Source organism: Telopea speciosissima, chromosome 11 (assembly GCF_018873765.1).
Source record: "Telopea speciosissima isolate NSW1024214 ecotype Mountain lineage chromosome 11, Tspe_v1, whole genome shotgun sequence".
NCBI classification, from domain to species: domain Eukaryota; kingdom Viridiplantae; phylum Streptophyta; class Magnoliopsida; order Proteales; family Proteaceae; genus Telopea; species Telopea speciosissima.
In genome coordinates, this window is record NC_057926.1 from 55523146 (window position 1) to 55535448 (window position 12303).

Below are 12303 nucleotides of genomic sequence, written 5' to 3' on the forward strand. Positions count from 1 at the left end.
GTTCCTTAGTCAAGTTTTTTTTTTCCCCAGCATGAATTTTTTTTTTAAAATGTCCAATCTATGTCTAGGGATCTGTTATTGCAGAATTTAATATGAATTGCATTGTTCTGTATTAAGCTGTAGGCCATTGGGCAATAATGTGTTTGTAAGTGTGTGTCCATCAAACCCAGTTTGGTCCGGTTCAATTCGGTTCACTTTTGTATTGAACATTTATACATTTTAGTTTAATATTGTCACATGCGATATAAACTTTTTGAGCATTATGTGTTCGTAAGTTATACTTAAAATGGTAGTCACAACTAGGGTTTGGGCTGGACACCCTTATCATATGGTCGTCGCATTGGGTATGCCTAGACATGTGATGTCGGGTACGAATGCGAGTGCTCACATGTTTGATGTGTGCATTGGCGAAGAATCTACTTTGTCGATTCCCTCATGTATTCCGCCGATGTAGAAAGGGATAGACATGTGTCATCGATACCCTATACCTGAGGGAACCCTGTCACTGCAAAGTGTGATCGCATTCTTTGGTTCATCAATGACTGAGACTCAAGCAAGTCAAAGCCGGTGTTCTGGGAATACGTGAACACTTTGTGAGTGAAGGAGTTATCCAACACGGTCACCACTGCCCGATTGGGGAACACCAAGATAGAGACTGTCTATGCATGGTCGGATCGTAACTGGATCCAATGACTGCTTTTGGAAATAGTTTTGCAAAATTTATTTTACATAAAATGATACATTATTTATAGTTATTTCAAATAAAGTGTTTTATCGAGTTTTATGGGACCGATCGGATGCACAGACGCTCTTATATGGACATGTACTATGGATTGGGGTTTGGCAGTACATGTGTATATGCCCTAGATTCTATAATGATGGTGTTGATTAGTGGGGGGGGTTGTATATGATAAATTGTTTTCATATAGGGAGTTATTTGGAATTTGCTAATTTAATTGGCTTTTTATTTAATTAATGGATTTGGTGCTAATTGTAATTATCCATTAATAATTAAATAAAGAATATAATTAATACTTTCCCTATTAGATTCTGTTTCTTCACCTGTGTAGCACTTTGAGTTTAAACATAACTGCCAGACTGAGAGAGAGAGAGTCAGACTCTCACTAGGGCTCTATTAAATCTATCTAGGATTTAATTAAACCCTATTATTATAAATAGGGGACCAAAAAACGCAAAAGAGGAAGCTCTCCACGTTTTTGGAGCAGACACTCTCTCTCCTACGTTTTTGGTTTCTCTCTCTCCCTCTTGTGATCTCTCTTCTTCTTCTTGCTTCTCTCACTTGTGTTTGAGAGTTAGGGTTTATGAAACCCTAGATATGTGCTGAGGAGTTTGAGGGCATCTGGGATTGGCGTGTAGAACCTTGGTAGCACCATTGGAGGTTCAAATCTGTTTGCTTGAAGCGTTCATTGGAGGAAGAACCACTGTCTATTGGAGGAGCAGGACTTGAGGCTCACCAGGTTAGCAGTTCTTTATTAATTCCTTCTGTTCATTGATTATTAATATTTATGGGATACGAAAGAAACTTGAATTGATTAATTTTCGCTGCGCATTCGAGTATGGGATGGATCCCTCTTGCCATGTGATGGACTAGAGAAGAATTTCTCTGTCCCTATTGTGATAATTAATTTTATGGGACGTAATAGGGAAGGAGAAACCCTAATAGGGATGCACCAGGGTTCTCATGGGCGACCATGGGAAACCCTAAAAATTAAAATGGGGCACCCATGGGACACCATGGGCTAACCCAGGGCGTGCAAAACCCTAAGAATAAATATCTTGGTCTCCCTAGGGAACCATGGTTTGATCCCTGGAACGTTGTTTGGCCAACAGTGGTTGCCATCAACCATGTTGAATTCCATTCGTTATTTTCCTCTATCAGTGAGTGGACAATGTTGTTAATCTGGTTGTATATATATCCAATTTTTTGCAAAATAATGAACATATGTAATTTTTCATCCGGATTCGATTTGCATGATTCCATATTACATTCAGATGCTTGACATGGAAAATATAGCCAGTAGCAGCTATGGTGTCCTTTTTGTTGATATGAAAATTTTGGCTTGTATCAACTTCAATTGCAGGCAAGGCAATGATAAAAGAAATCATTGTCTCTATACAGCTGGTTATGAATTTATCATCTTTTGATTTGTTAAGAGTTCAAAAAATACCTACCAGTTATGACTATGAGCTTTTTATCTATATACACAACTCATGAAAATTTGGCATTAGTGAACACTTATATTTTGGAGTTTGTTCAATAGTTTTTCAACTTCTTGGCCTCTGGCTCAAACTGATTACATGCATCGGATCAATGATGTTGCCACTTATGAGGCTTGAAGTTACTAAGTCATTAAGCAATTGGTGTTGCAGTTTTCTGGAAGTTATTTTTGATGTACTTGGATTTTACTTCGGGTCATATAATCATTTTTTTATTTTTTTGGATGACTTTATAATGTGGTTGTTGATAATCAGTAATGAGGCCTTAGTAGCACCTTAAAGATAAAACACAGAGAGAGAGAGAGAGAGAGAGAGAGAGTTATTCCTTTTTTTTGGAGATAGGATTTCTGCAAAGAACCTTTTTCCACAACACTCTATGACTGTAATGTGGCAGGTTTGTGACCAAATTCACTTGACATGTTGTCCATGTCATTATCTATTGATGTATTTAATTCCGATGATTTTAGCTTCTCCTCTTGCTCTTGTGATAATCTGAAAGTTCAAATAGTGACTGTTGAAAAAACAAAGGAGAAAGACCATTGATGGTGGGCTGTGCTTTTGAAATGGGTAACCAAATTTGACGTTTGCGAGTTTGGAATTTTGTATCATGCAAAATCATATTTTTTTAGGGCAAAAAATAGTGCACATGTAGGAAATAGTTCTTTCAGTCTTTTTGGCAGAAAAGAGATCAGGGAGACCTTTGACTTTTTCTAGGGATTTTCTACAGGGGATATAGAAAGTCATTCCTTTTTTTCCGGTATGCCACTCCGCAAGTAAGGATACATGGGTTTATTGGCACTCTCTCTCCTTCCTCTTTTTTTGTTTTTTTTTTTTTTTTTGGGGGGGGGGGGGGGGTGGGGTTGTCTTCATACTTTAATCCAACAAATTCTAAACTTCACTGCAAGAGGTGATGCTAGAATTCATGTGTACTTCAATTAGAAGAGTTTCCTATATATAATAATTGAACTCTAAGCCAGATGAGTGTGGGGTTTCATTTATCATTAAAGCTGTATTTGTTTCACCGTAAAATATTTTATGAAAAAATAATTAGGGAAGGCATTTTGTGGTCTAGCAGATCACGGTACTTAGGGGGCATGGAAGGGGTAAAAAAAAAGTGACATTGGGAGGGTATTTTCGAACCTTCATTCAATAAGGGAGAGATATAGATGATTTGCGTCATCTGGTGCTCCAGACCACGATAATTTATATTTTATTTATATATTTATTTTATAAATTTTCTGTCATTTGACATTTTCAGAGTTGTAGATGAACAAGAAGTACATTTGAGTATGATGGAATGAAGTCCTCCATGCGTGCCAAGAAACCTCATGATAGTATCACTATTTTTGGAAAACAAACCCGAACTTTGAAATGAATTATATTTAACAATTCTTATATTGCATTTGAGTAAAGCATTTCTTCCTTCTCTAATTCTTATTATATATATAAATTTGTATTGATTTTTAACATATCCCATAAATTATTGTACTGTGAAACAAACAGAACCTATTGTAAATCTTAATCCAAAACCCAGATTAGTTAAAATCTTAACGTAAAAGACCCAAGATTGCCATAACCTGTGGAGTGTGGACACAGTGAGATGGCCATCTGGCTTATGGAATGGTTCTTACTTCTTAGAGACTGTAATCTGCTAATTTGTGACTAGATAAGATAAGATAAGATAAGATCTAAGAATTTAATTTCATTCCATCCATCCTTACTTTCTTAGGTCATGCATGGTATAATTGACGGAAGGAAATGTTGATATTTTTGGGAGGGATATAGATGAGGGATGGTCAAATTTTAGGGAGCATTTTCTAAATACCAGTGCAATTAAGGGGCACATCAAGACTTAAAAGCTTTGCAATTAGACTTACAATGTGGGATTTGTGGATCAAAAGAACCAAATGGAACCATAGGAATCATGGTTAAAGGAAGCGGAATCTGCAATGAATTCAGTCTCCATCGATCTCCATCTAGATAGAATTGATTGGAATCAGTCAAAAAACCTTAGAATCAGGATCAGAATCAGGATCAAAATCAGGATTGGGATCGGCCGATTGTGCTCCTAGTTCCTAAAACCACGATAGGAATGTGTCTTAACAAAACAAGCATCATATTATCAAGGAAGACCAAATCCATTTATGTTATAGTTAGTGAGAAAGAACTTAACAGTGGTGGGCGACCCCTTTGTCCAAGTTAGAGTACTGTGGAAGTCCAAGTCCAAGTGTTGTACGCTCCGCTCCCCATCCGTGCACTTGACACCGCCACTAATCACGGTGAAATTGGCTTCATTATTGTTCGCCGTCGAGACTGATACTGATAGGCTGTATCGGTCTGATTTCAGTACACAAATCAGCTTTTTGATCGTATCAATCAATATGTATTGGTGTTGTATCGCCGATACTGATATATCGATACCTAAATCCAAGGGTCTGAAGACTCTGTACCAGCCATCTACTTGGATTTAGTTTTTGATATATCTAAAGTTATCAACTGCGTGGATGATCTGTAGCGAAAGGCTGCCTTCTTTCTTAAACTATATATGCGTATCTATTCTACTGTTTTATATATAAAGCATAATTAAGTCAATTAACGGAAGAAAAGATAGTTATTGAGTTAGTTATGAGTTGTAAAGCAGAAGATACCATGTCTCAACCTCCGACCTCTTTGCTAAGTTATTATTGACGTGGGTGGGCGATGGCCCGCTCTGCTCGTGCTGTAGGGTTGGGACTTGAGAAGACAAGCTGTAGTGATACTAATTACTTGAGCTGTACGTGGTCATCCCTCATAGCATTTCGGAAGAAATCTCCATATTCCCACCATTCAGGGAATGTTGAGATATTGATATCATAGTTCGAATCTATTTGTTATTCTTCTTAAGTTATGTATCCAAACTAATTTACTAGTGAATTGATTTCGATGATCGATCAAAACTGATACAAGTCAGAAAATCTAGAAAAAAATATTGTTTTTCCCAGACTTGTTTATATATAAACATGGTATATCGAATTAGATCGGTGACCACATTTGCCCCAAGAACTACGACAAATTGCACACGAAGATGTAATTGAGAGGCTGGTGATTAGATGCTAGAGCACTTTGTAAGGGGTGGGTGTGAGCTGTTGAGCGATTGAGCGAACTATTTGATTATTTGATTTGGGAAAGAGGTAAGGTGGATATGTCCCCCATGTGTATTCTATTTCTCTGGTTTTATTTTAATAAAATCTTAGAGACCAGTCCGGGTCTTAGAGAATATTTAGATTAAAAAAACAAAAAAACCATGGTATATCGAATCAGATCGAGTCTGATATCGAACATTCCTTCGTTGGGTCAGCTTAGATTTGACGCAATCCAACCCGACCGAAACCGACGGATTGACACCCCAACGGAGGATCTCTATCCAGTTAATGCTGCTTTTAAGGTTTTGATTATACCCGTAAATTTCATTTGCATTGGATGAGGCAAAATAGGACCAATATATAATTCAAAGAATCAAAGCATCTCAAAAGCCAGAAAATGAGAACTTTTGTGTCAGTAGGTTTGTTTATGTGATATAATCCAATTTTCTCCTTCTATGTATTTATTTAATCAAGAAGGCACACTCTTCACTCTTCACTCTTCACACACCCAATATCATTATTACGAAAGTACCCAAGCAAGTGGGGTTCACACTGCCACTCTACAAACGGCTACTTCCATTTGGCATTCTCATTCACATGTTAATTTTACCCAACTATTCTAATTTCTCGGATTTTGCTTTAAACTTCTCACGAGATAGTGAGTTTAACGAGTCAAATGTACAGTACTGGTAACCTAATATGTTCTTTCATTTCTTGTTTTTCTGTCCACGTGGCTTTCATGCAGAACGTACTGTACTACATGATCCAGATCAACAGTTGGAGTTGGACCAGGGTTCAAGGGGATCCGACCCCTCTCCAATTAATGCTCAATGAGGTATCTAACGGTTGGATTAGTTGACACACATCCTAGTATACGCCCAATCAGCATGCCCAATCAACCCAACTGTTGAATGTTCATTGGGCAATCTCCTCATTGAGGATCTCGATCCAATTCAAAGTACAAATATCTATTAGATGTATCTAATATATATAGTATCGTCAATATCTGAAACCAATACAATATTTATATCGGTGTGATGCAATATATCGATACATACTAATGGAAAAATGTTGTATAAAGTAGTTTTTCATTTTCAAAAAGTGATGGCAAAACCATTCAATAGAGTTCATATCAACTTTTGATCTATCTCAGTATCAATATCGATCAAGATAAATATCAATCTCAATATCGTGATTTAAATCTTTTTTTTTTGGATAAATAAATTATATTAATAAAAAAAATAAAAAAATAAATGTATAAAAAAACAAAAAACCACCTAAAATCTCTTTAAAATATTTAAAGAAGAACATGGGAGGCCCCTAACTAAAACGGGACAGATTCCGTATCAACCAAAGTGCCAAAAACAAAGAAGTTACAACCGATAGTAGATACAGAAATCAACATCCCCCTTAACCAATTTACAAAGTTCCTCTGGGAAATCAACTGGTTGGAGAATATGTACCATTACAATACTAATACGAGTTTGTTGCAATGGCCAATAAGTTTGGTCTAAAATTTACGTCCCCAATTTCAGCCAGATACAATCCAATCGACATCGGTATTGATATTAGCCAAGTCCGAAACCGATAGTAAGATTGATATGGACACCAATACCAATACTTATAACATTGGTTGAACCCTTGTTTCATTAACACAGAACTGGTTCGTTCTTGTGAGTGGGGTGGCCGATTCACAATTGCTCTGGTTCAACCGTTTGGTCTGATTGAAGCTCTGTAATCAAGTTAGCAGCAACCCTTCTTTATGGTGATCTTAGTTATGGGAATGATGAGGAGTGGAGTCCTCTGGAGTCTGGACCCATACATGGGGGGCCCATGGACCTTTACAATCTGTCATTCTGTCACAAGGCTTTGGAAACTTTTTTTGTGGGTTCTCTCCATTGAGGTTGAGGAAGAATAAAGGTTCCGGTTCCTCACCCTTTCCCTTCTCTCTGTGATCGACAACATATAATATCAAATAACAAAATCACGATAAATTCGCAAAGCTAAATAATCATTCAATCACGAGATATTGCTAACTGTGTAATAATATGAGATTCTTTCATCTGGTCTTTTTGTACACTTCCATAGTCTTTCTTCCCGTGGCTCTGCAAGCTGAACCACTTTCCCATTCTCTAAACCCTTCTCTTCTTTCCTTCATTCCTACCAAAGCCTCAAGAACCAAGAGTTCAAAGACCTGTTTACTTGTTCTCTCTCTCTTTCTCTCTGCTTTAGTTTCTTCGGTCGGGAAGGTAAGCACTGCAAGAGACCTCATCTCCTCATTCTCCTGTGCTTTGGATTTGCTGCAACGGTCATTTCTCTCCACGAGTCGCAGAATTTGCGGTAATGGTTCTGACTCTTGTATGGTTATTTCTTCTTCTCTGCAACTCGTCTGTTCTTGTGGGCTCTTTGAATGATGAAGGCGTTGCTCTTTTGTCACTCAAACGGTCCGTTAGTGATGACCCAGAAAGGTCATTGAATAACTGGAACTCATCTGATGACAACCCGTGTTCATGGAATGGGATTACTTGCACAGAAGGTAAAGTTGTTTCTATTAGCATACCTAAGAAGAAGCTTCTTGGGTTTCTTCCTTCTGCTCTAGAATCCCTCACTGTGCTCCGGCATGTCAATCTCAGGAACAATAAGTTCTATGGGAGCTTGCCCGTAGGTTTGTTTAATGCGCAGGGGCTCCAAAGTTTGGTTCTTTATGGGAATGCTTTTTCTGGGTCTATCCCTCCTGATATTGGCAAGCTTAGTTACCTTCAGAATTTAGATTTATCGCAGAACTTTTTGAATGGGTCGTTACCCACTTCGCTAATTCAATGCAAGAGATTAAGATCTCTCGATCTCAGCCAAAACAGTTTCACTGGTTCTTTGCCATCTGGGTTTGGTACTGCTCTGGTTGCTCTGGAAAAACTCAATCTTTCATACAATAAATTGAGCGGTTCCATTCCTAGCGACATGGGTAATCTCTCGAGCTTGCAAGGAACTGTTGACCTATCTCATAATTTGTTCAGTGGTCCAATACCATCCAGTCTTGGGAATCTTCCGGAGAAGGTTTACATCGATCTTTCTTACAACAATCTAAGTGGGCCGATACCTCAGAGTGGTGCTCTCGTGAACAGAGGACCTACGGCCTTCATTGGGAACTCAGGGCTCTGTGGACCTCCATTGAAGGACCCCTGTTCTTCAGACACCACTGCTGACGGTGCTCCATCTTCGTCCCCCTTCATACCCAATAACTCATCTACAACACCGGACAATGGCTCTGGTAAGAGTGGAAGAAGCAGAGGACTGAGTAAGAGTGCCGTGATTGCGATTGTGGTGAGTGATGTAGTTGGAATTTTCCTCATTGGGTTGTTGTTCTCTTACTGTTACTTAAAAGTGTGCGATGGTGGGAAAGGTAAAGATGCCCGTGGTAATAATTTTGAGAAAGGATCAAAGGGGAGAAAGGAGTGGTTGTGCTTTAGGAAAGATGAATCTGAGACTTTATCAGAAAATATCGAGCAGTACGATCTTGTTCCACTGGATACGCAGGTGGGTTTCGATCTGGATATGCTTCTGAAGGCATCTGCCTTTGTTTTGGGTAAAAGTGGAATTGGCATTGTATATAAAGTTGTGCTTGAAGATGGGATTACCTTAGCTGTGAGGAGATTGGGTGAAGGAGGTTCTCAAAGGTTTAAGGAATTTCAGACTGAAGTAGAAGCGATAGGGAAGCTCAGGCATCCCAACATTATAAGTCTTAGAGCCTATTACTGGTCTGTCGATGAGAAGCTACTCATCTATGATTACATACCTAATGGCAACCTTGCCACTGCTATTCATGGTAAGCCAACTCAAGCTCAAATTAACACTCATTTCTGTTTATTTTGATCTGCTGCTAATGTTTTTCCATCTTGGTGACCATTTTTAACATTGATGATGTAATGGGTTCTCAAATTTTATCAGGGAAGGCTGGTATACCATCGTTTACACCCCTGAGGTGGTCTGTTAGACTCAGAATCATGAGAGGAATAGCGAAAGGTCTAACTTATCTACATGAATTCAGCCCCAAAAAGTATGTTCATGGCGATCTGAAGCCAAACAATATACTACTTGGACAGAACTTGGAGCCTCGAATTGCTGACTTTGGACTTGGGCGCCTCGCCAATATAGCTGGAGGCTCTCCAACACTGCAATCCAATCGAATGTCTTCAGAGAAACCAATGCAACAACAGAGTGCACCATCCGAAGTTATTACAATTAGTCCAACTCCATCCATAAGCTCAGGATCTTGTTATCAAGCTCCTGAAGCCATGAAAATGGTGAAGCCATCACAGAAGTGGGATGTTTACTCATATGGGGTGATTTTACTGGAATTGATTTCTGGACGATCATCAGTGATCCAAATGGGCACATCAGAAATGGATCTGGTTCGGTGGATACAGCTCTGCATTGAGGAAAAAAAGCCATTATCAGATGTCTTGGACCCCTTTTTGGCTGGAGAATCTGACAGGGAAGAGGAGATGGTTGCAGTTCTGAAAATTGCTCTGGCCTGCATTCAGACCAGTCCTGAGAGGAGACCTTCTATGAGATATGTCTCAGATGCTATGGCTAAATTGACCACCTCTACAAATTGAGAAAGAAAGCACAATTGGCGCATTAAATCCAATTCCATGAACGATCTTGAAATTTGTAATTCAGGAGCAGCAGAAGAATTGAGTACTGGTGAGATACCCATGAGGCTGGAGTTCTCAGTGAAAACTTGATCTATTGTTTGGTTGAAGAAAAGAAAGTAAAATGAAACAACAATAACTTTTCCATAACTTGGTTGAATAGATATGGATATAATAAATTCTGGTTTGGTACTTAAAAACCAGGTCATTCTGTTAATGAATAATGTATGTTATTTGTTGATTAAAAATGTAATTTTTCTCTTGTGGGACATGGGGATTTGGGAGGGAATAAGTTTCCATCAAAGTTTAGTTTGTTTTGTTATGGGTGATTGTGATATCTGATGTCATGCATGGTTTATCTTCATGAGTATTAGGTTTGTATTAGGTTAAAACTTCAAGATGTCTGAAGTTTTAACCTACTTTAATTGCCCCACTTGTTTGTATTGTTAATTTTTGAGGGAAAATCTTGTTGTAACCAAGGCTGGTTACAACAAGATTGTAATTTTATTTTAGTGCCCTTTTAGAATATTAAATATTTTTTTAATTTTTTTAAAATACTTGTGAGATTAAAACAAGGGTGGCAATTAAAAGTAGGTTTAAACTTCAGTTTGGTGACAAGTTGTTTTTTTTATGTAATATTTATAAAATTATATTTAATCATTATTATAATCAGACCTAAATGGATCACATAATATCTGATCTGAAATTGAAATCTTTTTATTTTTTTGGGTAAATCTGAAATTGAAATCACAGTACAGCGTCCAATTAGCTTTCGAATTTGGATTTTTGGTTATCTATTTACAGCCCTAGTTTGAAGGGGATCCTTTGGGGATGTATCCTTTAGGGATGTAAAGGATCAAATGATAATAAATTAATAATAATTGCTGAAGGATTGTTCATTATAGGGAGAGGATTTTTGGTTCGTATTAGGGTTTAAGATAAGGCTGATAGTTATCAGGGGTTTGGGATTGATAGAATTTTGGTCTACATATTGAAATAGTCTTCACTTCTTTCCTTCTTTGTGATTGGTGGGGAACTCCCTCCTCTTTGTTCTTTATCCTGGTCTCTAAATATGGATATGAATCAGCCAAAATGGTTTAGACTTTGGGTTGCCTTTATGGATATGGGCTGCATCGATGGATTTTGAATATGGGTCACCAAAGTGTGTGGATATAGGCTTTATTGGTATGAGCATGGACATTGTGGCTGGGATTTATCCAACACACTGCCCATGTAACTTGGATTTTAACATTTGGGCTTTCCATATGGCAAAAGTCTATGTGGGCAATGTATAATGGCACGGACTCAATGACAAGACAACATATGAACTTAAAAAATTCACTGTCTACACATATATACATATAGGAGAGTAGTTCTATGTGAAATGTCAACTATGATAGTTCGATAGGTCACCCAAATGTTGTGGATAGATAGATCTTTAGGTCCTCGACTCACATGACAAGTTTTAACTTGCCTTGGCGCCGGCAGTGGTTGGTGAAGTTTTGGCAATCTGATTGGCTCTCTTGTCTGCTCGCAGGTTTGGAATTAGCTCGATCTCTTTATCATCGGATTGTCTCTCCCTCATCAAATGTCTCTCCCCCTCTCCCACTCCTCCTTCTATTCTTGTATTGTGCAGGATATTTGCATCCTGAAATCTTCATTCTCCTTTTGTAGTTTTGCCCATGTCAATCGAACTGAGAATGGCTTAGCCCATAATGTTTCTAAATGGGCTCTTTCTAGCCCGGATAGCTGTTTTTCGATCCGCCTTTTTCAGGAGAGATCTTGGACATTGTATCCCCACTTTTGAATCAGGGAAATGATTAGATCTTTGCACGTAGAGATATAAAAATCCAAGGCTATGGGAGAGAGAAGATAGTAGTAGTAGTAGTGGGCAGAGCCGCAGAGTATTTTAGGCATGTATTGGGACATACATGGGGTGCATGCCAATACACATGAAATAATCTCACTGTCCTTTTATGTACTGTACTAATTTACCACACCTCATTAGTGCACTTCCCTTATGTCGCTTTGATTTAGAGAAGATTTCTAAAGAATCTCCAGATTGGTGGGACCAACAGAAGTCCACATGATCATGTCGAAAGTACAAATTTGCAAACGCAACTTTCGAAAGCTATAACTATCAACTCCGGTGGAATTATAGGAGTCATAATATCTTTTTCAGAAACGTCAACAAATGCTCTACAAGTTGTCTATTGAATTAATTCATTAATCCACAAGTTTTGGGGTCAAATTCGCAAGTTTAAGGGCTATACCGAGCCTCTGAAGTTTTG

General features: G+C 38.2%; 1 protein-coding gene and 1 long non-coding RNA gene across 2 annotated transcripts; both read left to right on the top strand.

The window, feature by feature from the left end:
- Nucleotides 1-49: 49 nt before the first annotated feature.
- LOC122644677 lies at nucleotides 50-1982 on the top strand. The gene is made up of 2 exons (XR_006330433.1): nucleotides 50-141; nucleotides 1852-1982. It is a non-coding gene; the product is annotated as an uncharacterized LOC122644677 (long non-coding RNA).
- A 5627-nt stretch (nucleotides 1983-7609) lies between these two features.
- Nucleotides 7610-10260, top strand: LOC122646678 (receptor protein kinase-like protein ZAR1). The gene is made up of 2 exons (XM_043840269.1): nucleotides 7610-9183; nucleotides 9306-10260. The coding sequence occupies exons 1-2, from the start codon at nucleotides 7704-7706 to the stop codon at nucleotides 9974-9976; spliced, it is 2151 nt and encodes a 716-aa protein (XP_043696204.1). The 5' UTR covers nucleotides 7610-7703; the 3' UTR covers nucleotides 9977-10260.
- The last annotated feature ends 2043 nt before the right edge of the window (nucleotides 10261-12303 follow it).

Bases quoted from the DNA above. Each gene is read 5' to 3' on its own strand.
- LOC122646678 (XM_043840269.1), top strand. From the start codon at position 7,704: ATGGTTCTGACTCTTGTATGGTTATTTCTTCTTCTCTGCAACTCGTCT. The intron at 9,184-9,305 runs GTAAGCCAACTC...AAATTTTATCAG, and splicing joins CCTTGCCACTGCTATTCATG to GGAAGGCTGGTATACCATCG.